The sequence below is a fragment of the Rhinolophus ferrumequinum genome, chromosome 23 (assembly GCF_004115265.2).
Source record: "Rhinolophus ferrumequinum isolate MPI-CBG mRhiFer1 chromosome 23, mRhiFer1_v1.p, whole genome shotgun sequence".
In the NCBI taxonomy this organism is placed as follows: domain Eukaryota; kingdom Metazoa; phylum Chordata; class Mammalia; order Chiroptera; family Rhinolophidae; genus Rhinolophus; species Rhinolophus ferrumequinum.
In genome coordinates this window covers 25,490,247-25,518,199 of record NC_046306.1, presented here as the reverse complement: position 1 = coordinate 25,518,199, position 27,953 = coordinate 25,490,247, and the positions used below count along the sequence as shown (strand labels likewise).

General features: G+C 38.3%; 1 protein-coding gene across 6 annotated transcripts in view; it reads right to left on the bottom strand.

Annotated features, from left to right (window-relative positions):
- Positions 1 to 27,953, bottom strand: part of ATRN (attractin) — a 142,525-nt gene that overhangs the window by 86,657 nt on the left and 27,915 nt on the right. For all 6 annotated transcript variants that reach the window (XM_033095114.1, XM_033095109.1, XM_033095111.1 and 3 more), the window contains exons 2-8: positions 23,388 to 23,471; positions 19,768 to 19,881; positions 13,857 to 13,985; positions 9,963 to 10,168; positions 8,272 to 8,440; positions 1,599 to 1,689; positions 450 to 693 (exon numbers count right to left, since the gene is read on the bottom strand). In XM_033095114.1, the coding sequence (XP_032951005.1) occupies positions 450 to 693; positions 1,599 to 1,689; positions 8,272 to 8,440; positions 9,963 to 10,168; positions 13,857 to 13,985; positions 19,768 to 19,881; positions 23,388 to 23,471 (1,037 nt within the window). The remainder of the gene's footprint in view (positions 1 to 449; positions 694 to 1,598; positions 1,690 to 8,271; positions 8,441 to 9,962; positions 10,169 to 13,856; positions 13,986 to 19,767; positions 19,882 to 23,387; positions 23,472 to 27,953) is intronic.

The window sequence follows — 27,953 nt, the reverse complement described above, 5'->3', positions numbered from 1 at the left end:
CTTCATGGGCCTACTCTCTCAAAATACCAATTATAGCTGGTACTCCTACTCTACAACAAGAGATAAAATAAAATTTAACCAAAGGAAAGATTACATACTAAGGGGTAATTACACTCCCTTAAACCAATTTCTAAAGGGCTATCCACATAATTTTTTTCTTTAGAATATTTATTTGAACCCTTTTATGTATTTATTTACTTATTTGATTTTCAACACCTAAAGCATTTACTGCCATCTTTGGCTCCTTGCCATATTGATATTAACAAATCTATACTACACAGCAGCATCAATAATCTGAATGTCACTAGTAATACATCAATGTTAACTGCATTTCAAGATAAAGTACTGAGTTAAGGTTAGGTTGAATCTCGTTAAACAAGTCATAGTTAATAAGGATAAAGGTTTTAAATGTGATACTCAAAAAAATCCACTGGAAAATATATACTCACTCAAGTCATATTCCTGTACATTACTTATATATCCATAAAGAGGGCAGTGACCAAAGATGACCAGCATGACCACTCGTCCAGTTTTCAAAGTGACAATGTGTGCCGAGTGCCCAACCACTGCATACTGCTCCTTTGCTTTAGGTGTCAACAATACCCATGATTCATTATGAATGTGAAACACTCTCAATTCATTGGTCACATTCCCTGTTGAATCAATTTTTCCTCCATACATGTAAATTTTATCCTAGGGAAAAAATGTGAACAAAATTCTATAAAACATTGAAAGGATCAAATCTGAGAACAGTAAAGGAGCAGTCCAAAACCACAATATTATGCTTAGCTTAAAAAGTTTTAGTAAAATGCATCTTTCAGTAAAATACTAGGAAAAGGATGGCAAAAAGAACAAAATAAAATAAATCAGATCTATATCTCCTAACATTTCCCACTTTTCTTGGACTTCCTCACACAAGATCTTTTACAGTAATAAAATGACTTGGAAAAATAAAGCTGAAAAATTCTCTCATCCTACCATAAACCACAAAAACAAGGAAATGAAAATGATTGTTCAGTGCAATGTGGCTGCTCTTGGCTAATCTTGCTAATGAACATAAACACTAATCTACACTATATTAATTTTTAACCATTTAGTACCACAATCATAATATCCCAGTACAATTTGAATCCATTAAAACCTCTCAGGTTAAATTAGTTTCAGCTTTAACTTCTGCTTATACATTAGCCAACTATATACCCTCCCAAAACAGAAAACTTTCCTCCCAATTAAAAACCAACACTGAAGTCAAAATCATAGAGACAGAAAGTAGAATGGCACTTGTCAGCAGCTGGGGGGGGGGGAATGAGGAGTTATTGTTTAATGGGCACGGAGCGGCAGTTTTACAAGATGAAAAGAGTTGCAGAGATGGATGGTGGTGATGGTTGCACAACATTACGGTACGAATGTATTTAATATTACTGAATTTTACACTTAAAAATGGTTAAGATGATAAATTTTATGTGATATGTATTTTACCACTATCAAAAAGATTAGGGAAAATAACAACACTAAATAGCTTTTCAATCACATAGTACGATAAAAGTCACTGTGGAAGAGGTGAGTTTCTAGCAAAGTACAGAGTGGAGACATTTTACCTTGTATAATGCTAAAGAATGACCATATCTAACAACCACATTGTTCACAGAACGATTCAGTGCAAGCCACTCCCTAGAAGCAAGGTCATACCTACAAAACAAACAGATCATATTTTCACCCAAATGACAAAACAGAACATCTCGTACTCTCTTATTTGTGATATAATCCAGCTTGGAGATGCTCATTACATCTGCCATGCATATGGGGAGGCACCTAGGCAAACACACCTAACATCTGTGCCCACTGTGTACATGAGAACTCAGGAAGGGGCACTGGGCTACACATCCTCGGGACAAGAAAGAAATAAATCTACTGTAAGTGTCTAATTGCTTCCTGAAACCTCTTCTACACACAGTCTAAATCACTTGAAGGTAGCATCATACTCAAGAACTTAAACTTTTATCACTATAATTCTTCCTTCATTTAATCATATGAAATTGAAGACAGGTACTGAAAAAGGGATGATAATTAAGTAAAAGAAAATTCCTAACTTTCCCTTTTCTTTATCTAATTGATTTTTTAAAAGTCATATTTTTAAAAAGCTAGATTATTATAGCATTTCAATTACATTATGAATACATTTTATACCAAAAAAAATGCCAAAAAGAAAACCATCTATACTCTTGTATCGCAGCTTAATCACATTCAATATCTTAGAATATTCCCTTTTATTTTATTTTCTTTGAGGAAAACATCACTATTTTTCTTATTAAAATCATAATACTCATTATGAAAAATGTAACCAATGCCAAAATATAAAGAGCTAAAATCTTAAAATATGATCCCACATTTCACCACCTAAAAATGAGTATCATTAACATTAAATAAACATCATTTCAGACATTTTTCTATGCACATGTACAGACACAAGAAAAGATTGACAATATATATTTATATAAAGGGGGTCATGCTATAGGTGATACTTTTAATAAATACTGTCAATTTAAATTTTTATGTAATTTAATAGAAAAAAATCAAAGGGAAACCAATGCTACTGTTATACTTTAAATGTTTATTTATTTTCTATATGTTTCCCTAGATAAAAGTTATTTTATTATTAAAAATATTATTATATTAAACAAAATGTAAGAAAGTTTTTATCACAATAGCAAAAAGGAAAAAAATGTCCATCAACAGAAAATAAATTAACAAATTATAGTAAATATAACAGAATTACACAAAGCAAAAACTAAACTCAAGCATATCATCAACATAAATCTCAAAACAATTCAAAGCTTAAAAAGTGAACTACAGCATACTGTTTCTATAAAGACTACAAACAGAAAATTTATTAATTCTAATATATGTTTATATATAAGTATGAAAATATGTGAACAAATGACACCACAAAATCAGGACATTGATAATCTCTGGGATTTTGGAGGGGCATGAATGATGGGGTCTTTAACTATATTAACAATGTTTTATTTCCTAACCAGAGAGGTAAATGTATTGCTATTCAGTATTTTTCTCTAAACCATTCCTTTTGGCTTAAATATTTTATACATGATCTGAAACAAGTTTAACAAAATGGTGACATTTATTAAATATGAATAGTACACAGATTAACACCAGCTATTATTTTATGTATTGTTTGAATATTCTACTCTTTTTAAAAATGAAAAATTTAGGGGTTGAATTCACTTTAAAGTTACACACAATTTAATTTTGGACAAACTCGACTCACTTCCTGCTTTAAAAGTTGAAAACCTTAGCACTCGCATTTCCTCCTATATGATTTTTACATTGTTGAGGTTTGTAACATTCCAATTCGGTTCTATAATTCTATAGTTATTTAGTACTAGTGCCATATTTTAGCTGAATCAATCTCTTCACAGTCCCCTTACCTTCTTCTTCAGGCTTTAATTCTTAATTGGCTGGATTTTAGCCTAGTAGCCTTTTTTTAGTTAAGCTCATATGTACTCATTTCTTTAAATTCTTTAAGAATAGTATCTGCTTGCTAGCTTTACAGTTGAATGACAGCTTGGCTGGGTAAAATATTCTTGCGTTACCCTTTCTTTCCTCCAGAACTTTGCAGATGTTGCTCCCTTAAACATTAGTACTGAACTTTGCTATGGAGAAGGCTGAGGCCAGTCTGAGAGATGGCTGATTTTTCTCCCTTTTACATGGTTTGCTTTTCTGCTTGGAAGCCTGAAGAAGTCTCAATCATTTTCATTCTTTCTTCCCCATACCTCCTTTCCTCCCTCCCTCTCCCCCTCTCATTCTCTCTCTCTATATTTTCTTTCAATCTATATTTTTTTAAAACACAATACTGTACTTAAGGTAAAAATAACTTAAATCCGTCCATGGAAATTGAATGCATACCACTGCAACACTTTTGTAGAGTTCTGACTATGAAGTGTTTCCTGAGAAAGACTACTGAGGCTTCTGAAAACACATTTACATCTGATATTTAAGCCAGAGGCCTGTTTATGCAAGTTTAAAAGAGGAAAGAAACAGAGGGAGCACAGAAACAAGACTCCAAATAATTCAATCCACATCTCTTTCAAGTGACATAGGGGGTGCCCAAACTGTATCTTTATGCACTTTGCTCCTCCTCAGTCAAAAACATGTCAGCTTAAGAGCTTGTTAGAGACACTAAGGGGCTGGCAGTTCCCCGTAACCCGAAGAAAAGAACACAAGGATTGGAATAGCACATGTATTTTAGGAAATTTTTATAGTTGTTCAATGACAAGACCTGATTTGATCAAGTTACTAAACTTTTAGGATAAAGGACAAATTATTGGGTGGAAAGCCTCATGTAGTTCTGTACCTCCTGCTGGTTGGGGTCATGTGCAGTCTCTGCAGACCTTTGCTGTGGTCTTTGGATGGCCAGATGCTGTAACTGGAATACCAGGCCACTGCGGGTGATGGAACATGTGCTTACAGCATCATGGTCACTGTATCACCAACCATCCAGGAGTTTCTGAGAGATGGCTGCAGCTCTACGGAAGACATCTGTTTCTGTATCCTGAAGTCTGTCTTTGCTTATTTCCTTGTCCAGGTCTTAGAACTAGTTGTTCAGTATTCCATTATCTTGGACTCAGCTTCCAGAAGAAGGACCATTTATTTGGTGCTTGGAATTTCTTATATTTTATTGCATCAATATGTTCTTCTCTTACATTTGCTTCTCTGTGTTGTGAAAAGTGTGACAGACTGTTATATATCTTTTGATAACCTTTATCTTTCAAAATAGAAACAGGAAGCAAGGCTATTAGCCGAGAATTACAATAGGAGAAAATGTGATGGAGATCTGAAAAATGAAATCAAAGTATGATAGCTGAGCAGGAGAATGAGAAAGAGGAAATGAGAAAGAATCAACAGATTGCAAACCCTCGTGAGAGTCAAAGATTGTGAAAGGTCGCCCAGCTTCTTGAATCCATATGTATGCCCAAATTTGGGCAATTTTGGGCCACTATGTTTTCAAATACTTTTTCAGACACATCCTCTTTCTCTTCTCCATCCAGGACTCCTCTGGTGACAGAAATGTTAAGGTTTTCTTGTTATAGTCTACAGGTCTGAGGTTCTGTTCATTTTTTAAAATTCTATTTTCTCTCTGTTCACATTGCAGAATCTCTATTGTTCTACCTTCAAGTTCACTGATTCTTTCCTATCTTCTCCATTCTGCTGTTGAGCCTATCCACCAAGATTTTTGTTTTGGTTGTTTTTCAATTCTAAAATTTACATTTGATGTTTCTTTGTATCTTCTATTTCTTTTATGAGACTTTCTATTTTTCATTTGTTTCAGGTGTTTCTATAAATGCTTGCTGAAGCATTTTTATAATGGCTGCTTTAAAATCCAGTCATATAATTCCAATGACTGTGTCGTCTTAGTGTTAGTATTTCTTGATTGCCTTTTCTCATTTCTCAGTTTAGATTTCCCTGGCTCTTAGCATGACAAATGATTTTCCACTGAAATCTGAACATTTCTGGTATGACGTGAGATGCTGGATCTTCTTTGAATCTTCTGTTAGAGGAGGGCTCCTCTGACACCACCCCAGTGGCGGGGGAAGAAGGATGAATCATTACTTGTGTTACTGCCAGGTGGAGGTAGAAATCCAGGCTCCTCACAAGGTCTCCACTGACATCACAGGGGTGGGGAAGGCCTCATTACCACCTGGTGAAGAAGAACGTCCCAGCTCCCTAACTGGCCTTCTCTAACACTACCCTGGCAGGGAGGTAGTGCACCTCACTACATCAAAGCAAGGGTGGAAATCTAGACTCTTCACTCAGACTCTGGCAGGGTTTGGGGTGGGGTCATAGTTCTTTCTGTGGTGTTTGCTTGGAGTAGAGTGGTTATTGTCTAAAAGTTTTCTGTCTTGCTAAGCTGTCCCTTTCCTGGCCATTGGGCTAGGTAGAACAGGTTTTTCCTAGGGTTTCTTCAGCTGGTGCCTATTGGCATTTCCAGATTGCCAGCTAGTGCCCATTGGCATTTCCAGATTGGCATTTCACATATATGGGACAAAAGGAAAACCCTTGGAACCTACCAATATGTCATTTTTTGGGTCCAGAGGCTCCTCACCAGACTGTGTCCTTCTTCCTACCTTTCAGGGTTGTGGGGACAGAGTCCCAGAGAGCAGTTTCCAGGCTCTTGGCCTCACGTGGAAAGGTGCTGGCCCGGGTAGTAGATGGCTGTCAGCTGTGGCTAATTGACCATCAGCTGTAACCAGTTAGCCAATTAGGCACTGATATAACTGCCGCGGCTGCGTTGGTTGGTCAGTTGGTTGGTTGGCAGGCAGAGAAGAGGACAGCAGGTTGCAGGTCGTGTGACTCCAGCCTCCAGTGAGACTAGTGCCACCAGTGAGACTATAGTGGTATGACTCCCCGTCTATGGCTCCGTGTGTGTTCCTTTTTGGCCTCGCCATATCCTACATTCTTATGTGGGAAGCAGGACTGGAGGCCTTGCAGGCCACCCCGCACGACAAATGGCGCAGCGAGCAGGGTCCCCCGCACGACAAGGGTTTTCTCATGTTTGTTTTATATGTAATGTCCAGCATTTTTAATAATACTTATCACGAAGAACAGGGGAAAGGGACTTTCTCATTTCTTTAAATGTTTAAAAATTTTCTTTCTCATATTCTATTTCTAAAGGAGTGTATGTTGTGTTTAGTTACTCTGTGTTCCTTCTAGGTGTGTCTTCAATTCTGAAATTACTTTAAAATTCTTTCCTAACATCTATCATCTTATTTCTAAATTTTTCTAGTTCTGATTATATTCATCTTTCATGTCTTTTATCATTTTCTTATTGTAGTTTAGTTTGTTTTGGAATTCTTTAGTTTTGTGAGCATATTTTTCCACTATCTTTCATGTATGAAGGGATGTTAGTTTACTCCTTATTCTCTTTTTGCTTGAAATAACTTTCGATGAAATTTGACCTTGATATTTTTTTGTTGCTCAATTTTAAAATTACTTTTTCATGATTTCTCACAGAAAAGGCTTGGTTTAAGACAGTGTTTCTAATTTCTCAGTTCTCTAGCTCACTCTTCTGTTGTTGTAGTGTAGTGTCAAATACACAGCAGCTTACTCGTTGAAATCTCCTGACTTTGTTCTCCTCCCTGTTAACCAGACTTTTTTTTACTTTGTCTCTATTGCCCTTTATCTTATTCAATTTGAATTCTATTTCCAGCAGTTTCCCCTCAGTGTCGAACTTTCTCAGGCAAAAAGACTTTGGCTGGTTCATTTTGAGAGCTAATAAGGTACAAATTGCTCCAGCCCCTTCAGATCCTACTACAGATTCCTTGAACTCACCCCATTACTAGAATACGCGAAATCTTTCCAATTCTACCTGTTGTTCCCAAAGTGTCTGGTTGAGTTTCCGAGAATCTTCCAGGTATGCTGGAGCCTGGCGGGGGACCCACTGCTCCCCTTTGCTGACTCTTGCACAGATGCTAATACCACAACACAGGGGTTGCAGCTGTCAGTTTAGCTCCACCTGACCAAATTCTGTTATAGATGCGATCCACGTGTTTTTGACTATGTTATCCTAGTTGTTCTCTGGGTTTTAATGAGTATATTTGGGCAGGCTTCAGAAACTATGCCACCACTGCTATATTTCCAGAATCTCTTAAAGAACAAATGCTGGTTTTTAATAACCTTCATTAATAGAAAATGCCTAGAAAACATTGCTAGGGCACAAAATCAGCATGAGTAATGTTGATACATTTTTCCCCAAAATCAATCTCCATAGCTAATTTCACTGTGACAACGTATTTTTCCCTTCAGGATGAGACCAACATGGGACCAGCAAATAAGACCTTGAACCCTAGAAAGTATTAGATAATGGCATTATTTCCACTAGCCAACTATAAATGCAAACCATTTGATCTATAAATATGTTAATTAAATGAAGAGATAAACTAATCCCCTATTTATAGAGAACTTACTATACGTACCTAAAGCAAAATATACGAAATAGTACCTGGAAAAAATGAATTATTGCTTACTACAATGAATTCTTTGTGGCTTCGGATTTCAAAAACTAAGAATATGTCAAAAAAAAGTCTGGACTACTACAACATATTATTAACAGGGATTTTCCCCAGATCATGAAATTACTGATTATTTCTTTTTGCTTATCACTAATTTATAAATTTTCAAAATGAAAAACTTTTTCATTTTGAAAAAGTTTTGAAAAAGTTTTTGCTTCTTGCAAAAGTGTTTAAAACCACTTACGCTAGAACCATGCTGAAATCTGAGTGGTTGAACATATATCCTCCAACAACCCACATTATATTTCCATTGACCACAGCTTTGTGAGAGGCTCTGGGGAGCTTTAGGTTAAAATATTCCTCTTGAGTCCAAAATGACTGGTTAGCTGGCACAGGAATTGAACATCCAGGACCTAATAAAACATAATAAATTAACTTCACAAAATGCAGCTTTAGAATTACTGCATTTCAAGTTTTAATCATCTAAATGTAATAAATGTCTAAAGAATATTTAGTCTTTCCTTTAGCATCTAAATATCAGACAAATTCCATTAATTTGTGCTTTTAATTTACTCAAAGCTAGTGACCATCAGTAATCTCTCATAAAATTCAAAATAACATACTTTCTAATGATGATCTACCATATCCAGGTTAGGATTTTTCAGTAATGAAATACTTGCTTAAATAGCCCTCAAAGGAAAGAGTGGACAAAGAAATTACTAGGATTGAAATGAAAACTTTAGGATTAAAATGTAAAGACTAGTCCTGGGAGTAATAACACAAATTATGCATTTCCTAGAAAATCAAGAAACTCCATTCTTGGGAGGTTTAGCTTCTGCTGCAACATTTGCACAGTGGTAGGTACTCAAATACTTTAATTAACTCCTTGATGTCAGCTACATCGAACAAACTAAAGCATATAAAGAAGTACATTTCCTTTCAAAATAAAAGAGATATGAGGAAAGGGTAAATATATAAAGAAAATCAGCAACAGGGGCGGCCAGATGGCTCAGTTGGTTAGAGTGCGAGCTCTGAGCAACAGACTTGCTGGTTCGATTCCCACATGGGCCAGTGAGTTGTGCCCTCCACAACAACTCGAGTGAAGAGAACGAGCTGCCGCTGAGCTTCCGGGTGGCTGGATGGCTCAGCTGGTTAAGAGCACATGCTCTCAACAGCAAGGTTGCCAGTTCGACTCTTGCAAGGGATGGTGGGCTGAGCGCCGCCCCCCTCCCCCCACCCAGCTAGATTGGAAAAAAAAAAAAAAAGAAAACGGCAACTGGATTTGGAGCTCAGCTGCGCCCTCCACAACTAAGATTGAAAGGACAACTTGACTTGGAGCTGATGGGCCTTGAAAAAACCACACTGTTCCCCAATAAAAGTCCTGGAAATACATACTGTTCCCCAATAAAGTCCTGTTCCCTTTCCCCAATTAAAAAAAAAGTCTTTAGAAAAAAAAAAAAAAGAAAATCAGCAACAGCTATTATCACTCCCCCCTTAAAGAATTTACTAAAGCTTCTTTAATAATTTTTATCCGGAGATAATTTCATTAGCTAGCTAACTGCTTTAGAATTCTACTAATTGACCCCAATTTTCTCTGAATTTATTGAAAGTTGCTGAGGAGATACCATTATTGTCAGCACTTGTCCCACCTCCCAGCTTGGTTCTCTGCTAGTATGTCTTCTTATGGCTGAAACCAAGTTCTCCCAGCTTTCATGAATGAATTGCAAAGAATGTCAAACCCGTCCACAATTCTAGAGGCCACAATCACACATCTATGAAATTCAAAGATTTGTAAGAAGCTCAATAAGAGATGTGAAAAGCTAAACATTAGCTGATATTTGACTAACATAAATGGCATAAATGTTAGGGCCAATCTACAATTTCCTAAATCAGAAATACACTGTAAGTTGGAAGAAAAATGAAAGAAACACCTACCCTGCCACTCTGAAAAGCAGGCACATCCTCTAACATCACTTGAATTGCAGATGCCTCGATGAGGAGAACCACAGTTATTGACACAGTGAGGAATGTCACATGCTTCACCTTTCCAGTTTTCAGAACATTCACATTGCACAGTGTTGCTGCCATTACTGATCTTACATTCTCCGCGGCCTGAGCAATTATTCGGACACATGTCAAAACTATAAAAACAGTGGGAGAAAATGAAATCAACACAAAGCAACACTTGCAATAACTTAGCAGAACTTCCTCCCCCACAAGGTTTCAGAATCCCACTGTCTCCGGTTCATTCACAAGCATAACTACAGTACTTACCATTCAGCCTAAATGGGGTCACACAACACTGACTGCATAGCTAGGGCAAGTAATGAAATCAAATTGACCTTTTTGGATTCTCCAAAGAAGAGCAAGTTAAAGAAATTACAAAGAGAGAAGAGAGCCTTAGCTTCTCAGGGTAGGATGACCATCCTATTCTTGGTAGCCCATAAATGCTGAGCATTACAAAACTACCAAATGCACGCTTGCAAGTTTGGAGAGGAAAAGGATAAAACAAGCTGCCAACAATACACTACCATCCTTATGGTATAGATGTATCTTTCTGGATAGACTCCGAAAGGTTATGGAATTTGTTAAAGATTATATTGCCCAGGTTGGTATGTTTAAAATTCCTCAGTAAGTTTATCTACTCATTTCAGATGGCAGAAAAGGGAAGGTCAGTTGAACTTAACACAGGAGTTTAACTATGTCTCATAATAACATGACTTAAGATAACTGTATTGACAGCACTTTGAAAAGATATAATTCAGATTTTTAAAAGGGGAAGGACAACCAAACTGTTAAGATACTTTCAGAGTGTAGATTTCTTAGAAGACCTGTAAAGAAAACCAAAAAGAAATGTGGTAGCAAAGCACGTCAGAATATCAGGATTCAGTTACAAAAACAAGCTAATTAATGTTCATGCCGACACCCAAATATCAGTTCATGATATATTTATAATAAAATTTTGTAAATATTTGTATATAGTATTTTTATAACCCATATTATAATTATAATAAATGCATATGCCTACCTTTCAAGCTCCAGTAAAAAGAATAAATATTCAGCTATAAAGCTCAATGACATTCTTGCAGGCCTCTAGAAAGTGGTGCCTATGGCCTCTATATAATAATACATACGTAGAAGTAAAGCTTCAGTGAAGGCCAATTTCACTTTTGTTAAGAAAAAGGACTTGCAAGACAAAGTTTACTAAAGATAGTCTAAATTTCAGATTGGATTTGTTATGCTGAAATGGCTATAATAATCACACTTCATTTTTATAAAAGGCCTAAAAGAAAACTGAGGTAAAGCATTTCCATTATGTGCTCAAACTTAGCCTTACACTAAGCATATGTCAATTTCCTGCAGACACGCTTATTAACCATACGTGAGGGAGTAGCACATAACCAAAACTTAATGTTACTGCAAAACAAAGAGGAGGTAACACATAACACCTTTTGAACTAAAGGAGGGAAAGGATAACTTCAACTTCCCCTTGAACCTCAACCTCTCCACTCAAATGCCTTTAGGGTTAGGTTTACTTCAAGTGCCAGAAATAATACTGAGCACTCTTTAGGACTGTGAGTTACATCTCAAACCATAAGATTTAGTTTTGAATCTCTAAAACGTGAAAATGGCAGGTAATACATCAAAGCATCTGCTCGTATATTTGTCTAAACTGAAATAATGAGAAAATTAGTCTACTTTTCTGTGCTTAAAATATGACTCAGCATGAGACATAAAATGGAGTGCCAATTTGTGTGAAAATAAAACATAACCTTTTTCATTCTTCTTTTAAAAGAAAATTAACAAACACCTGAGTAACTGTGGGTATAAGTCTGAAGGGTCCTCCAGCTGAAGTCAGTCCAAAGCTAGGATTCAGTGCAACCTGAGGACACTGGGAAATGAATGATAGTGCTTTATGCATATGCTCCTGGGCGTTTTTCTGGGAATGAAAACCATCATTTCATTTGGCTTTTCATAGGGTCTGGAACCCCTAAAACAGTTTAGGACTCTTTTTTAAAGAATAAAGATCTTGGAACCACAAAGCTAATACAATTTACGATTAAATTGTAATCCTCCTAGGGGAGGATCAAGGCTTTCCCCCATGCCTATTAGAGTAAGAAACACCTGCAGTCCTGGGGAAGATGCTGGCTACAGGGGTAGGAGAAGAGCTCTCCAGTGACGAGGGGCAAAGCGCTTCCAGTGTCCAGGGGTGCCTGAACTGCCTTCTCTCCTGGTTTGCTCCCTCCCTGGAGTTTCTCTTCCCCCAGGGCTGCTACCGCGAGGGGCCATATAACAGTGAAGCCTGTGCCCTCTAGCCCCTGACCTAGGAACCTACAGGGAACCCAGAATGGGCCCTGGATGAACGGCTAGCTCAGTGCTGCTCAGAATGAGGCCCACAGACAGGCGGCAGCAGCATCACCCAGGAGCTCGTCAGAAATACAGATTCTCAGGCCCCGGCTCTACTGAACTACAGTCTCTGGGTAGGCCCCAGGAATCTGTGTCTTCACAAGCCCTTCAGAAGATCCCTGTGCCTGTGAAGTTTCAGAAGCCCTGGCCTAAACCCACGTCTCCCCTTCAGAGAGGGACTTCTGCAGTGTCCCACTCTCAGTGCCATGACTGTCTAACCTTCAGTCCTGAACTGTGTCCCCACCAGGCCCGACTCCACCCTCCCCAGCGAAGGTCACCTAGGGCTTCCTTTGCTTACTCAACCTCATAGCTGTCAGCTTCCTCCTTGAGACTTTCTTCTCTGGGCTTGTGACAAAAAAGCCACTGGAATTCCTTTGTCCCTTAGCTGCCTTCTCCTTGCTGTGCACATGCCCCAAAGGCCAGTCAGTCACAGTCCATGTGCCAATGACTCCCAGATGATATCCTCAGCCCTGACAGCAATTCTGAGTTCTAGATCCAAATAGCAATGCCCTGCTTAGACATCTCACATGGACCCAACCAAACTCATCAGCCTCTCCCCTCAGCCTTTGTGCCTGCCTGTGTCCCTAAAAAACACCTTGCTGGACCTGTGATAAGCTGCCTAGGCTGCCAAGTCACAAACCCTAGGCGCCTGAAAGACTGAATCACCATACCAATCATGACAGAGATGGCTTTAAATTGGCCTGAATGAATACTGAGATCCTGAGAAGAAAATGGGCAGAAAATGAACTCAACATAAAGGTTACCAGTGGAGGTTACTGCCTAGGCCAGGAGCTGGCAAACTTACTCTGTAAAAGGCCAAATAGTATTTTAGGCTTTGTGGGCCACAGAAGGTCTTTATCACAAATCACTTGTATATAGCATTTTATGAATTTACTTACAAAAAGAAACGCTTCTTAAGAGGAAAAAAAGAAAAGACACAAGTTAGTCTCTCTCCTATCACAACAAATTCCAAAAGCTGCCGAAGTCTGCCTGTCTACATTTCATTTGTAACCTCAACTAAGTTGTCATCAATGGGCCAACTATAACACTAGTACATGAAAAGTACTATTTATTAAATTATACTTAGCAAAATCCCCAATGTTTTTATCCATTAGCAGCTAAATGCCCTCTCTTCCAGGAGAAGTTTCAACAGCAGCAAGACCTGGTTGAAACTGTGGTCCCACCATTTGACAGTTTACTGTTTCCTACCCATTTCCTCAATTATAAAATGAGTAGAAAAACACTGCCGTACCTCAGAGTTTTTGTTGTTGTTTTTAATTTAAAGGAGAAAATCCATGCAAACTGCTCAATGCAACGTCTGGCACGCTGTAAGCCCTCAATATATGTTAGTCATTATTATTGTTAAAACAAAGTGCATGGTCTTTTGAATACAACCACAGATATTAGACTTAAATATCTTACTTGTAAGTTATATTAAATCCAGTCAAATTATAAGCAGCATCACTAAAAAAATGCAGCAGGGCATAACCTGATGTGGCAACAACCTCGGGGACAGTCTCGTTGCCATCTCTCTCGGGAACGATGAGGCCGCTGAAATGAAAACACATTTCTTATAAAGGGAGGCACAATTACAGACACATCACATGATGACAGACAAAATTCAGAGATGGAATTAATCCTTACAATTTAAAAGAACCACTTCCACGAAAGGGGAAAATTCCTGTGATGAATGTGTGATAAATGCATGGTGCTACCCTATTATCCTATTGTTCTGGATCCTCTGAGGAACAGATCCAAATCTCTTGCTAAGCTCTCCTTTATTCCGGGTTATATTTTTATTGAGATTTTTATTTTTTGTATAAAACTTTTTATAATGCTTCTTTGAAAAATTGAGTAAACCTCCATCATAGATAGTAACAAACTTTATGAGATGATGAATGCCGAATATTCACTATCAAAAGACATGAAAAGCAAAAGTATAAATAAATAAGCTTGATAAACAAACACCCATAATCCCAACACTATTAGCATTCTGATGTATTTTCTTTGCCTAATTGATACCATATTACATCTTATATTCTATTTTACAAATAATATACCATAAGCATTTCTTATGTTACTAAAAGTTCCTTCATTGCTTTTAGGATCTCACTCAGGGCCCAGCATACAACATTTGTTGGGTGCCTGGAGAGGGAAAGAATTACTGAATTAAAGGGTCTAAATGATAGCTTTAAGGCTCTTGATCCATAATACCAACTTGCTTTTCGGCAGAGATATGCCGACTTGAAATCCCATCAGTAAAGAATGAAAGGGTCCATCCTACCTCACCCTGCCAACAAGGAGGATTTCCAGTCCTATTTTAGCTTAGCTAATTTAAGAAGTGAAAAGCGATTTTTTAAATTGTGATTCTGAGTTTCTTTTATACTCCTGAGGTTAATCATTTTCTCTGTATTTACTTGCCTTCTGCATTTCTTCATGCTCACCTCTTTTGCCCAATTACCACCACACCACCTCAGTCTGTAAAAGCCTTAATCCTTACCAGGCACTATGCAGTCTGCTCCACACACAACCCCACCCAATGAATAAACATCTCATCTATTACTCTCTTCCCTTCACTCATCGACCACAGCCACACTGGCCTCTGATTTCCGAGAGCACACACCAGGTAAACTCCCACCTTAGGGCCTATAAAAATCTTAAATGCTCATTCACCATGACCTAGCAATTCTATTTATTTGTAGAAGAAACACTTGCTCATGTACACAAAGACAAATATACCAGAATCCTACATGCTCATCCACAGCAAGTTGGTTGAATGAATGATTATATATCTGTAGGTCTGGCAGGACTTAACAAGGAGCTTATCAAGGCATTCTGATTGGCAGGGGGGAAAAACAAGCTGCAAAACAATGGGCCTAGTGTATGTGTACATTTACAAGCATTTACAAAAGTGCATATGAAAATGACTGGAAGAGTACAAAGCTGGGTATGAGGGGGAGGAGGGGACAGGATTTTCACTCAATGAGAGTTACAAAACAGTGACACATTTTCTATAATACTATATATTCACTAACAAATATTTACTAAGCACTTACTATATGTGAGGCACTATTCTAGGTACCAGGAATACAATAGTGAAGAAGTTCCTGCCATCATGGAGTTCATGTCAGAAAAACAACAAATAAGCCCAGAGATAGCCCACTCCCCCACCAGGTATGTATATATAACGCCAGGCAGAGATAAATGCTATGAAGGGAAATCGAACAAAGAACAAAAGGTGCTACTTTAGAAAGAGCAGTTAACAGAGGCCTCTCTTGCAAGAGGTGACATTTGATCAGAGACTTAAATGAAGGTTTCAACCATCATCACAATTTCATCGTTTTTAGACAGAAGAACCCTTTGAAATGCTGAAGGAGTAAGTACTTGCAACAGCAGGGCCACCTAGAAACAGGTATGCCAAAAGCAATTTTCCCATAGGAAATACTGGCACAGGACAGGATCGGGAGCTTCAGTCACACGTGGGAGACCCTGTACTCTCTGTTAAGCTAGCATGAGCTTCAGGATCAGAGATATGAGCTCCGATCCTTGCTCCACATGCCTGGGCACGTCACTGACATCTCTGAGCCTCAGCTTCCTCAAATACACAACGAGAGAACTCCTATCCCCCTCACTCTCAGAGACGCAATGAGAATCATACTGTCAAAGCACGTGAAGCGCTTCAACAGTGTCCCATGCTAGGAAGGGCTCGATAAGTGATGGCTAATGGTATTTATTACTTATGTGGCGGGGACACTTCAGTGTAGGATTAAGGGTAGGATGGGTGGAAGGAGAAAAGATGGAGAGTCACAGAAGGAGTGAGAGGGCCCTCTGTACAGATAACCACGATGCTGGAGAAGGGGTTCAGCTTCCCACTATCAGAGGAACTCAGGTGTTTGCTTCTTTTCACTTCAAAAACTTAAAATTGTGACAGCTTTGGAATGTGCTTTCTTCCAGTATAAAAATAAAACTGGTTTATGACAAAAATAAACTTTCATGGAGCAAATGAACACAAACACGGCCTCAACCCAGCATGCAAGGCAGTGGAACGTGTGTGGGTGAGATAATGATGCTGCAGGTGTGCCATTCCACTGTCACCCTGCGCCACCTCCCACCTCCCTGTCCCCTGACCCTAAGTAGATAAATGCAGGCAGAGCTTAAGTTGTTCACCTTGAGCAAATCAACTGCCTGCCCTCAGGTTCTTCATAATTTTATATTTTAAACACAGAGTTTTTAACTGTTTAGAATCACTTTTGAAAATCGCTAAACTCAAATATTTTCTTGATTCCCCATAACTGTCCCAGACAGACGCGGGCTCTCCGAACATACCTGGGGCACAATCTGACTTTACCAACTGCACTATGTAAGTTACTAGTACTCCTCAGTTTGACACACCCGTCTCCTTAGAAGACTATACGCTCCTCAAGGGCAGGGAGATGTGGAAGAAAGGCAAGACAGATGTGGAAAGTTGCGGTTAAGAGCCGGGTGAGGCGGGGCAGGCAGCGTCTACACTTCTGATTGGCAAAGGAGGGTCCGAGAACCTGAGAGATGTGCCTGCCTTTGACTACCTTCTCTAACTGTGTGTGCCATGGTCTGACCATGGTTTCAACTGGGTGCTAGACTGACTGGTCCCGTTTGCACAAGGCTCCCTCTAACAGCTCTTCATCACAGCCCAAAGAACTGCCTCGTCAACATACGACTTTCATAAAAATAAAAATAAATTCTAAAAGGAATAATATTCTCTTGAAGAATGTCCTCAGAAAGGAAAACTATTGTCCCTGCTCCGTCACCACTCCCACCTCTGCGTATCCCTCCCAACAGGTCACAGCAGAACAGCTACTCCACGAGGGTGCTACATGTATGCATTTGTGGAACTGAATGCACCACAAATCATAATGTTACAGAGCTGGAAGAGACTTGTCCCAGGGATTCTCAAATGTGTCTAGTAATGGAACTTTGTTTATTAAACAAATTTTATTCAGAACTTCAGTATATAAAACGTAAACGTGATCAACCAGTTCAAAGTGAAATTGAACTTCACAGTTTGCAATACACCCAGAGAAAACACACTACATACCATACCCTCATTTTAGGTTTTAGAAGCTGACGGCTTGAGCACATAAATGACCTGTTCAAGTTCAAACGCAGAGACTTAGACAGAACTCAGATTAAAAGTCCACATCTTCTGAATTCTTTGTGGCTCTTTTCTTTGTTGGCTGAACTGTCTGCAGCCAGGCTGTCTCCCCTCGGGGCCCCCAGCATATCACACTGGGTCGGTCCCTCCATCCAGAGTCCTCCTGGTCCAACAACACCGCTCAGCCCCCCACCTCGTGACAGCAGGGCGTGCAAACAGTGGTTTGCAAATTGTTCTGCGCATCAGTGCTTTAGAGGTTTTATGTTGCAGGTAAATTTGAATTTCAAAACACGTATTTTCTCACTATAATTTTAGAAAATTCATACTCAAATACTACATCATAGGCTAAGTTTTAACACAGTCAGCGGATTCATTTATACTGTCAGTTAACCAACTTTTTATAGAAACCTAAAAATTCTCCTGTTGCCTATACATGTACTTTGGCTTCTCTCAAAAGTCAGTCACTACCTAGAACAATTAGAGCCTTCTGCTTGTTTTGTTGTTGCTGTTGATTCCATGTCTGCTCATCAAACACCTGGTCCAGGGGAACCACAGGGCTGCGCACATCAGCTTGGCTGACGTCCCCACGGGGCTCCTGGCTGATTCAAAGTGCCCGGCACATAACAGGGATGCAATGAATCTGGATTAACGAACTCAGGATCAAGCGAACCCCCAATAATGACTATCATGATAACACCATACTACAGGCAGTTTTTGTGTTTATTTTAAAGTTTGGGGTGCTTCAGCTATAATCCGAGCAAGGTGTGCTTCAAATCCTGGCAGGAAGAAACTCGTATACACACCTATACACGCCCAACACTTCGCCAGTGACAGTTTAATGCTCAGCATGGCCCATCCCCCCTGCTCTGGGGCCCCCAGAAATGAATCTTTGAAACTGGTTCTTAATTCAAAGACATGTGGAGAGATTTCTAAGCCAAAGGGAGGGGAGAAATCCAGGGCACATTAGTCCCCTGGTCTCCTGTGTCCACTGGCAACTCGTGTACCGTTTACTCTGTTATCTCCTCACCCCCATGAGACATCAACCAGACTAACCCCATGTGAGGAACACAAAAAAATATTTGTTGAGGGCAGCTGGTTAGCTCAGTTGGTTAAAGCGCGATGCTCATAACACCAGGGTTGCTGGTTCGACCCCCACCTGGGCCAGTGGGAGCTGCGCCCTCCACAACTAGATTGAAACAACGACTTGACTTGGAGCTGATGGGTCCTGGAAAAACACACTTAAAAATAAAACCAAAAAATTTTTTAAAAGTTTAAAAATATTTGTTGACTTGATTTCTTTTTAAAGTCAGGGAAATAAAATGTCAGCGGGAAAGAAATACAAAAAGTCAGTTGCAGATGAAAAAAGTGACAACCATGGCTCTCTAAGGAGATGTGTATTTTAGAAAAATATTATTTTACAAATTCTCTATCAAGTAAAGGAAGAAAAACAGGATGGTTTTGAATTCCCATGTGGTCAAAAGCAAAATAAACAACACAGCTAGTATTGTTAATAAAAACTAAAATGCCAAAACAATTCAGAATCCCTCCCATATTTGCTGTTAAGCTCTTTTGTTTAACTACTAATAGAAAATACGTGTTGGGAAAAAAATCATAATACATAACTGGTATGACTCCTCATCCTCCTCATTCTCTATGAGTAACCACTGCTCATTTTGTGTACTCTTCCAAAAAGTTTTCCTTGCCCATATTAATGCATATACATAAACACACACACACACACACACACACACACACACACACACACACACACTATTTGAATTTGACATATAACTTCTGAGGGCCTATCCAATAAGGAACATAACAAGATCAAGATGAACATGGTTCTTGATTTAAATTTTTCACAGAAATATTATTGTTCAATACATTACTTATAAAACATTTTTTAAATGTAAACTTCACCACCATGAGAAGCATGTAAACTTGATACTACCATTACAGTTTTATACAGCAGGGAACTAAAAAGAGAGGTCAAGCACTTTACCCAGAAACTTACCCAGGAGCTACAGGAAACCGAGTCAGGCCTAGCACACAAGTAATAGGACTCCAGAAGTAATACACTTTTCATGAAATAAATGTGTTAAATGACACTAAAGTTGAGTCTAGTAGGAATGCAATCTAGGAGATACGTTTGAATTCAGAAATCATTTAATGATTAACAAGTACTTATATGACCAAGCTTACCTAAAGGCAGCAATGAGTGGTGCATAAATTGAGTCCCCATCATAAACATATAAATGGTCCCAACTACACTCTGTAGCAAAATGACTAAAACGAAGTCTCATTATCCTATTTGGCCTGAAAAAAAAAATAATTTATAATAATCATCATAACTATTAAACATTTGAAAACAATATATAAATTTTTAAATAATTTACAACGAGAAGAAATTAGTAAACGTATACCTTCATTTGTCAAAGATTTACTTAGTACGTACTATGTGCAAGAGACCATTAAACAAGCAATGGTAAACAAAACAGACATGGTCTATGCCTCTTTGGACCTTACAGTCCATACAGCAGCCATTCTTTAACAACCTCTGAACCAACCCACTAGCCCTTGCAATTCCTGCACTGCCCTGTTCAATTTAAGATTGCGCACTAGATTATTTCACAAACACACCTGCCAATTCTCTAAACTGGCCTGTCTCTCTGCCTTTTCGTGGAACTGCCTGGCAAAAGCCCTTGTCTAGAGGAAACCAGTTACCTGCTCTGCTTAGACTGAATCCACAGAAAACTAAGCTGTGCCAGAGAAAGTCACTCCACGGGGCAGCTGCTTCCAGGATTGGTCACTGCTCCCCAACTTCAAATGGCACTTCAATTCGGCCAACAGTCCTACCACTAACACTCTCTCTCCCTCTCCACAATTACTACTAACTCTCAATTGCTATTTCAAACCATTCAGTCCCACCTCCTTGCTTACGCTCAGCGACCAGAGAAAAATCTCTCAAAGTACCATTTTCCAAAACGGGTATACCTACCTACTCTTCCTTCCATCTCTCACATATTTAACATCTCCCTCTCATCTGGAACTTCCACACCCATATTTAAATCTCCTTATGTATCACATATTTCACAAAAAACAACAAAATATAAAAAGCTTCAAATCCCAACTCTCTCTCCTTCCAGCTATTTCCTACCTTATCCCTTTCTCCTCTTAATAGAGGGAAACTCAGAAGACTTTGTTTTTTCCATTTCGTCATATCCCACTCACCCCTTCACCCTCTAACCTGCCTTCACCTCAAATACTCCACTCAAAAAGCTCTTGATAATAATAGCAACACCATTTATTTCCTGGTGATGCCTAATTATATGTCTCCAGCCTAGACTTTTCCTCTACCCCATACTTATTTGTCTAACGAACATCTCTAAGCAAACAACTAAATAAATATACAAACAAATTAACTCCGATGGTGATGAGAGCACTGTGAAGAAACTAAAGGAATGTGATTTGGTGTACACAGTGGTGGGGAAATACCCCAGAAAGCTTTGGAGTAGATTAGAATGACCAGAGATAAGCCATGTGAAAAGCCTGGGAACAATGCTTCAGGCCAAGGGAACAGCACTGTCTGAAAATCTTAAGGAGAGAGAAGTTGATGTGTCAAAGCAATATGAAGAAAATCAGCATGTCTGAAACACAGCACACAGAGGGAACCATGTGAGTTATGAATTGAGAGAGAGGTAGGGCAAGGGGCAAAAGCGAAAATCAGGAGGCTAATTAGCAAGGCTAATACAGAGGTCCGGAACAGTGGGAATGGTGGTTGTTACAATAATTGTAGAGACGAATATGAAAGGGACAACGCAGGTGGATTTGGCAGATATTCTAGAGAGAAAACTGACAGAATTTACTGACAGGTTGAATGTGGGGAAAAAGGAAAGGAGGAATTCAAGCCTTTTGCCGAGGCCGAGGAGGAGCAACCACTGAAACCACATTCAAAGCAACAGCAGAGGAGAACATCAGACTGGAGCGAATTGATAGAAAGGCCAAGGGCAGACAACTCCTAGAGCAGCGGTTCTCAAAGTGTGGTCCATTGAACGCCAGAGGCCGAGGCCCTTTTAGGGGGTCCGAGAGTTCACCACAGTCACAATAATACTGCGCTATCATGTGCCTTTATCACCATGGTGGCATTTACTAACAGTACAAGAACACTGGTGGATGAAACGCTGGTGGATAGAACGTAGCACCAAACTGTACTAGCAATCACTGCTATTCGTCAATGACACTTTCATTTAAAGTTATCTTTATTACGTGGTGGAAAAAACTGTTAATTTTATTAAATCCTGCATGACAAGGTAGGAAGTCTGCATAAAGCACTTCTGCTGCCTAACGAGGTACAATGATCTCAAGGAAAATCACTTTTGTAATTGTTTGAGTTGTGAGCTGAACTAGTTGCTTTTTTCTTGGAACCCCATTTACCATTTTTACCTGGAAAAACAACAGACAAACTATGGTTTTTCAAACTTGTATATCTGGCAGATATTATCTTGAAAATGAACAAAGAAAGCCTGTTGCTTCAAAGAAAACAACTGACAGTATTTGTTGCCAAAGATAAAATACAATCTTTCAAGCAATAATTAAGAGTTTTGGAAAATTTATCTGCCACCCAGATACAACTTCCCAATATTTAAAACTTTCTGATGAGATTGATGGTGATTAACCAGTGTGATTTTTTAATACTACATAATAAAGTATATCAACATTTTGGGAAATCTGCATAGTTGAGATCTCAATATTTCCCAAATATCCCATATATCGCGTTATAAAACCACGCATAGGTTAAAGATCCATTCAAAGTACAATGAAACCAGTGGATTTTAATCCAACAAATTCCAGAAGTTCTTTCACATTGTTTCAGACTCCACACTGCAATTTACTTTTAAGAAATTACTACTTGTCAAGTTTTGGTGTAGTAACCAAAAAAGACCATCCACAATTATTTAAAAGAGCTATTAAAAATCTCCTCCCTTTTCCTACTTCATATTCAAGTAATTTTCTTCACAAACTTCAGCAACATATTGTGTGAATTGCAGAAGAAAATATGATAATCCAGCTGTCTTCTATTAAGTTAGAGAAGAGATTTACAAAACTGTAAAGCAATGCCATTCTTTTCACTAAATTTTTTTCAAATACAAGGTTTCTTTTTTCATAAAAATATGTCATTTGTGCTAACACATCGTGGGTTTACTATTCTTGCTTTTAAACTGAATTAAATAATATTTCTTAGTTTTAATTTTTAATATGGTAAACACAGATAAAACCCACATAAACAAATATTATTTGGAATTCTAAAAATTTAAGAATGTAAAGAGATTCTGAGACCAAAAAGCTTGAGAAACAAAGTTTGAGAAACAAACTCAAACAAAAAGTTTGAGAAAGGTTTGTTATGAAGGGAAGAAAAAGAAGGCAACAGCTGGAGGGACAGAGGGGGCTCAGAAGAGTTGTTTGGGCAACAATAGTTATTCTGACTTTCTTGCCCACAAAAAAAATTAGAAAAAATGACACAATAATTTTCTAATGCTTTAAGTAAACAATTTAAAATACTCAACAGTTTTTTAACTACTACAATTAAAAATATACAAATTTCTGATGTGTACAATTCATTTGCAGCATTAAATAAAGTTTTTTTAAATAACAATAAAGATTTACAAAATAAGGAAATCAAATTCACTTGTAAAAAAAGTTATCAAATAAAAAACATTTTAAGTACTTTATGCTACAGATTATTAATTTTATTTGTAGGAAAAGTAATGCCACACTGAGCTTTATCTTGAAAAAAAAAATTTAAATTAGCCATTACTACTTACTGTCCTTCAATGAGCCATGTGCACTTCGTTTTATATTTATAATTTCCAGGTCCATCTGTTACAAACCCAGAAGATCCAGTTAGTCTGTAAAAAAAAAAAACCAAAAGAACAAAAGCAACTTAAATCCATCAAAATTTCATATATTAATAATATCTTTCTTAATTCTCAATACAATCCAAGTTAAGCATAGTGAATAAATTAATGCGTACCATATAACGAGAAGAAAATAGCTATATAATTATATTAAGATTATACGAATATAGATGAAACAAATATATACACTTAAGAAAAGGAGATACAAATATACTAAAACCAACAGGAATGAACAAAAAAAACACCTAAATCTTTCTAGCTGAGAGGGGAAAATCACACTTTGTCCTATAAAAATGGCCACAAGAACTTATTTATAAATGAGTTGTTTTTTAAAAAATAAGATCACACAGTAACAGTTACAAATATTTCATACAATAACACTATAGAGAGCGTAACAGTGATGGGCAAGCACATCACGCCACAATACAGGACAGACACATCAGAGCCATTGAGCTGCTGCTTCAGAAGTGGCAGCCTACCACACCCCACGAGCAGGGAACAGGTACACCAGCATCTGTCTTCCCACACTCATGCCAAGCCTGAAGTTTAGCAAGTATTTTAGGTCTTGCCAATATGATAGCATTTCTAGTATTTCATTGTTTTGACTATACTAACCCTAATGTTGAATATCTTCTCACACATTTTGTTCATTTGCATTTCTTCCTTTGTGAATTAAGATTTCATATTCTTTGCCCACTTTATAACCAAGTTGTCTTTTTCAAATTAATGTTGAGGAGCTCTTTTTATATGAAGGCACTCCCATTTGTATGTTAAGTGTTCTGTAAATATATTTTGTTTATTTTTTCTTTGTATTTTGTGTACTATATTTTGTTATGTAGAATTTTTCATTATTTAAGAAGGATGCTATTTCCTTCTTCACTGCTCTTTCCAGATCATTTTTCCTCCCTCTTCTATCAGCAGTGTCGGCCTCTCTGAAGCAGATGCTCTCTTCCAGATAGGCCTCCCTTACTTGGACATCTACTGAGATCTCTGATACTTCTCCTCACCTACTGAAGACATTAGCATCTAGTTTACCACCTTCCATTCAACTACATCAACATCCAAGATGTTCCATCCAAAACCCAGCCTCTCCATTTTTTAATTGCACCATTAACAATCTTTCCTTCCACCCGCCCCCCCCCCCCACTTTAGTCACCCATTCCTGTAGGCCTTGTCATGACCAGTAACAGCACAACCACCAAAACCTTCATTTTAGGTGTCCTATACTCTGACTACCATCTCCATCCCTCCAAATCATTTAGCCTAGTTCCCCCTTTCTAGTGAGTCATCAGCCCCACGGGGACCTCTCTCCAACGAGCTAACACTTTTTTCATGTCCAGACCCCATCATCCACACAGTTCACTTTCCCACTTACATAGTTAAGATTCCAAGGTCCATCACAACTATCGCGGACTGAAAATCCACTGACTTCTCTACCCATCAATCCCTCCGCTATACTTAACTGATATAAATGTCTCGGTGTCTTACTCCCTGACATCTGTTCTACTCCCAAAATGTTAGTCTGAGCCAATCATAGCTTCCTGTGCCTTTTCTCAATAATTGATTAGAAACTTGTATCAGTTAAGATTAGGTTCTAATGCAAATGAAAGAAAAACCTCACCCTTAATGGCTTGACTGAGACATAAAGTCCAAAGGTAAGCAGTTCAGAGCACATGACGTATTTCCATGATTATCAAGGACCTGATGTCCTTCTACCTTGTTGCTCTGTCACCCTCAACGTGTGGCTTCCACATCATAATCCAAGAAAGCTGCTAAAACTGCAGCTATTATTCTCACTTTCTACCCGGCAGGAAGGCGGAGAAGTAAACTAGGTGCACAGCCCCCTCCAATCAAACATGACAATTCAACTCAGCCATTAGCCAAAAGTGAGACACATCTAAATGCAGAGGCTACGAAATGTAGCCTAAATTATCCCAGATGACCACGGACCCAGTGAAAATCAGGACTTTTTTTTACTAGAGACATGGAGAAAGGCGACAAAGGGTCATTGAAGGCTATGAAGAAGTCTCTGTCACGGCATGTAATCTAATACTTAGATGTGAGGGGAAGTCTAATGGAGGGCTTAGAGGAACTATTTTCTCATTCTTAAAGTCCGTGTGGCCGGCAGAGAGATGCGCCATCTAGACTTCCCCTTCAAGGACGGACTTGCTGCCAGCTGCAGCAGCAGCATGGTATCAGACAGCCTCTAGCTGACAGTTTCTTCAAGAGCTGCCTACCCAGGGCAGCCCACACCAGCGTGGGTATAAAGGCCGGGGCATTTCAATTCAACACAGACAACTCTGACAGGCAATCCTTGCTCCAGAGCTTCCCTTCATCAGGCCTGCATTGAAGCTCAACTTCTTCCTTTGCCCAGTTCTGCCTCTGGCCCCTTCCTCTCACAGGTGTTATAACCAACTTGTACCCCAATCTCCATCTCAGCAAATGCTTCCAAGAAACCCAACCTACAACAGACATCCAGAAAGACCATCTTTCTTCTCCCTCTGGAATTTGCTACAGTTAAGATTTTACAGCTGAAGTACTGTAGCCATCAAGCTACCATGTTTCCCCCAAAATAAGACCTAGCCAGACAATCAGCTCTAAAGCGTCTTTTGGAGCAGAATTAATATAAGACCCGGTCTCATGTTATACTATGTTAGATAAGACCTGATCTTATATTACAGTAAAACAAGACTGGATCTTACATTAATTTTTGCTCCAGAAGACGCATTAGAGCTGCTGGTCCGGGTAGGTCTTATTTTCGGGGAAACACGGTAGGAGCCTAAACACAAAGCCAACACCAAGGATGACAAATCAAAGGAAGGCAAAGGTCCCGGAAGACCCATCCCAACCAATCACAGAGACCATCCAGTTTTATGGATAAATTTCCCATGGGTTACTGTTTCAGTGTGTAAGCACACACATACGTGAGCACACTTCCTTGATTTTTTGTTTTAGGCTTAGCTCAAAAAGTTTATGGCTTTCTACTATGCTTGTTTTGCTCCTAAGAATTTCTATGGACTTCCCATGGATATGCTGAAGTATTTGCAAATCAGCATCACTTTTAGAAAATAAATAAGTCATATTTATTTTAAATATTTACTAAGTATCTTTAAACATACACATTTACATAATTTTACAGATGATGAATAGATATAATCACCGACAGGCTTTTTTGTCAACTAAAGGACAATTCTCCTTTTTTTTTTTACTTATCTCCCCAAGTACTCACACCCACCCTCCACAAAGATAAACATTTAACCACTAGCAAGTATTCTTAACTATTTTTCTTCACACTCATGAGCCCGGGATATATGCATGGTTCTCTTAAATTATTTTTTGTTGCATAAATTATTACACAAAATTGTCTGCATCTTCCTTCTCTCAACAAAAGTTTGTGGGACTCTGTCCAATGGGTATTAATCTAATTCATTCTTTTTCATGTAGCATAATATTCCAATTTATGGAGGTATCATTTTTTCTGCCCGCCTCCTACTAACATTCATCTTATATTCAGTTGGTTAACATTATGCACATTGCTGCCATAAATATCCCTATACATATGGCCTTACTTATGCTATTATTTTCTAAGAATAGAATCTTAGGAGGAGGATTCCTGGGCTAAAATAAATATGAATTTTTATTATTAAGCAGGCTGCCCAATTATTTCCCAAAAGGCTGTAACAATTCACATTTGCACCTGCAATATATGAAAATATTCTATTCTCCACGTCCTCTCTGTACTGGGTGTTTTTATTTCTTTTTAATTTTACCAGTTTTTAATTTGAGATTCCCTGTGTTCTAGTGACTGGCCAACAAGTTGTTACTGAAAACTCAGAGAGATTTGAAAGGGGAAGAACAAGAATGTCAACCTAAAACTTCAGATCAAGTTTTACAGTGTAATTAGTGACCTAGGTACGGACACGGGTACTGCCTGTGACCGCTTCACCAGCAGTCACAGAGGCAAAGGCATCAAACTGAAACATGAAGACAATATAAGAGCAGAAATATTAAGAATTAACTCCTTGCTACCACCTATTATTTCCCAATTTGAGAATATGCTGAGGGTTATTCTGCAGTGGAAATGAATAAAGGTAAATAGGGGAATCCTCCAGAGGAGGCAGGTTTCAAAAGGAGTCATCTTATAGCTATTTCTAATTTACTTGTATTATTACCAGACAATGTGGCCTGTAAACCTGCAACTTTTCTCATCTGTTAAGATTTTCTTTATGAAAACTGTATACTGAAATCCCATACCATGACTGCTCCATTTCTTCCATTATTTTTACTTTATGTATTTAGCTTTTTAGCTGTATAAGCATATGATTATTAGATCTTCATAAATTATGCCTTTTATTATAATAATCCATTTGTTTGATATAATAATCCATTAGTTTGATGCTCAAATTAGATTTTTGTTGTTTTCCTTGGCCTTAGATATTTATCTCTTTATTACTCATATTTGTTTATCAAATT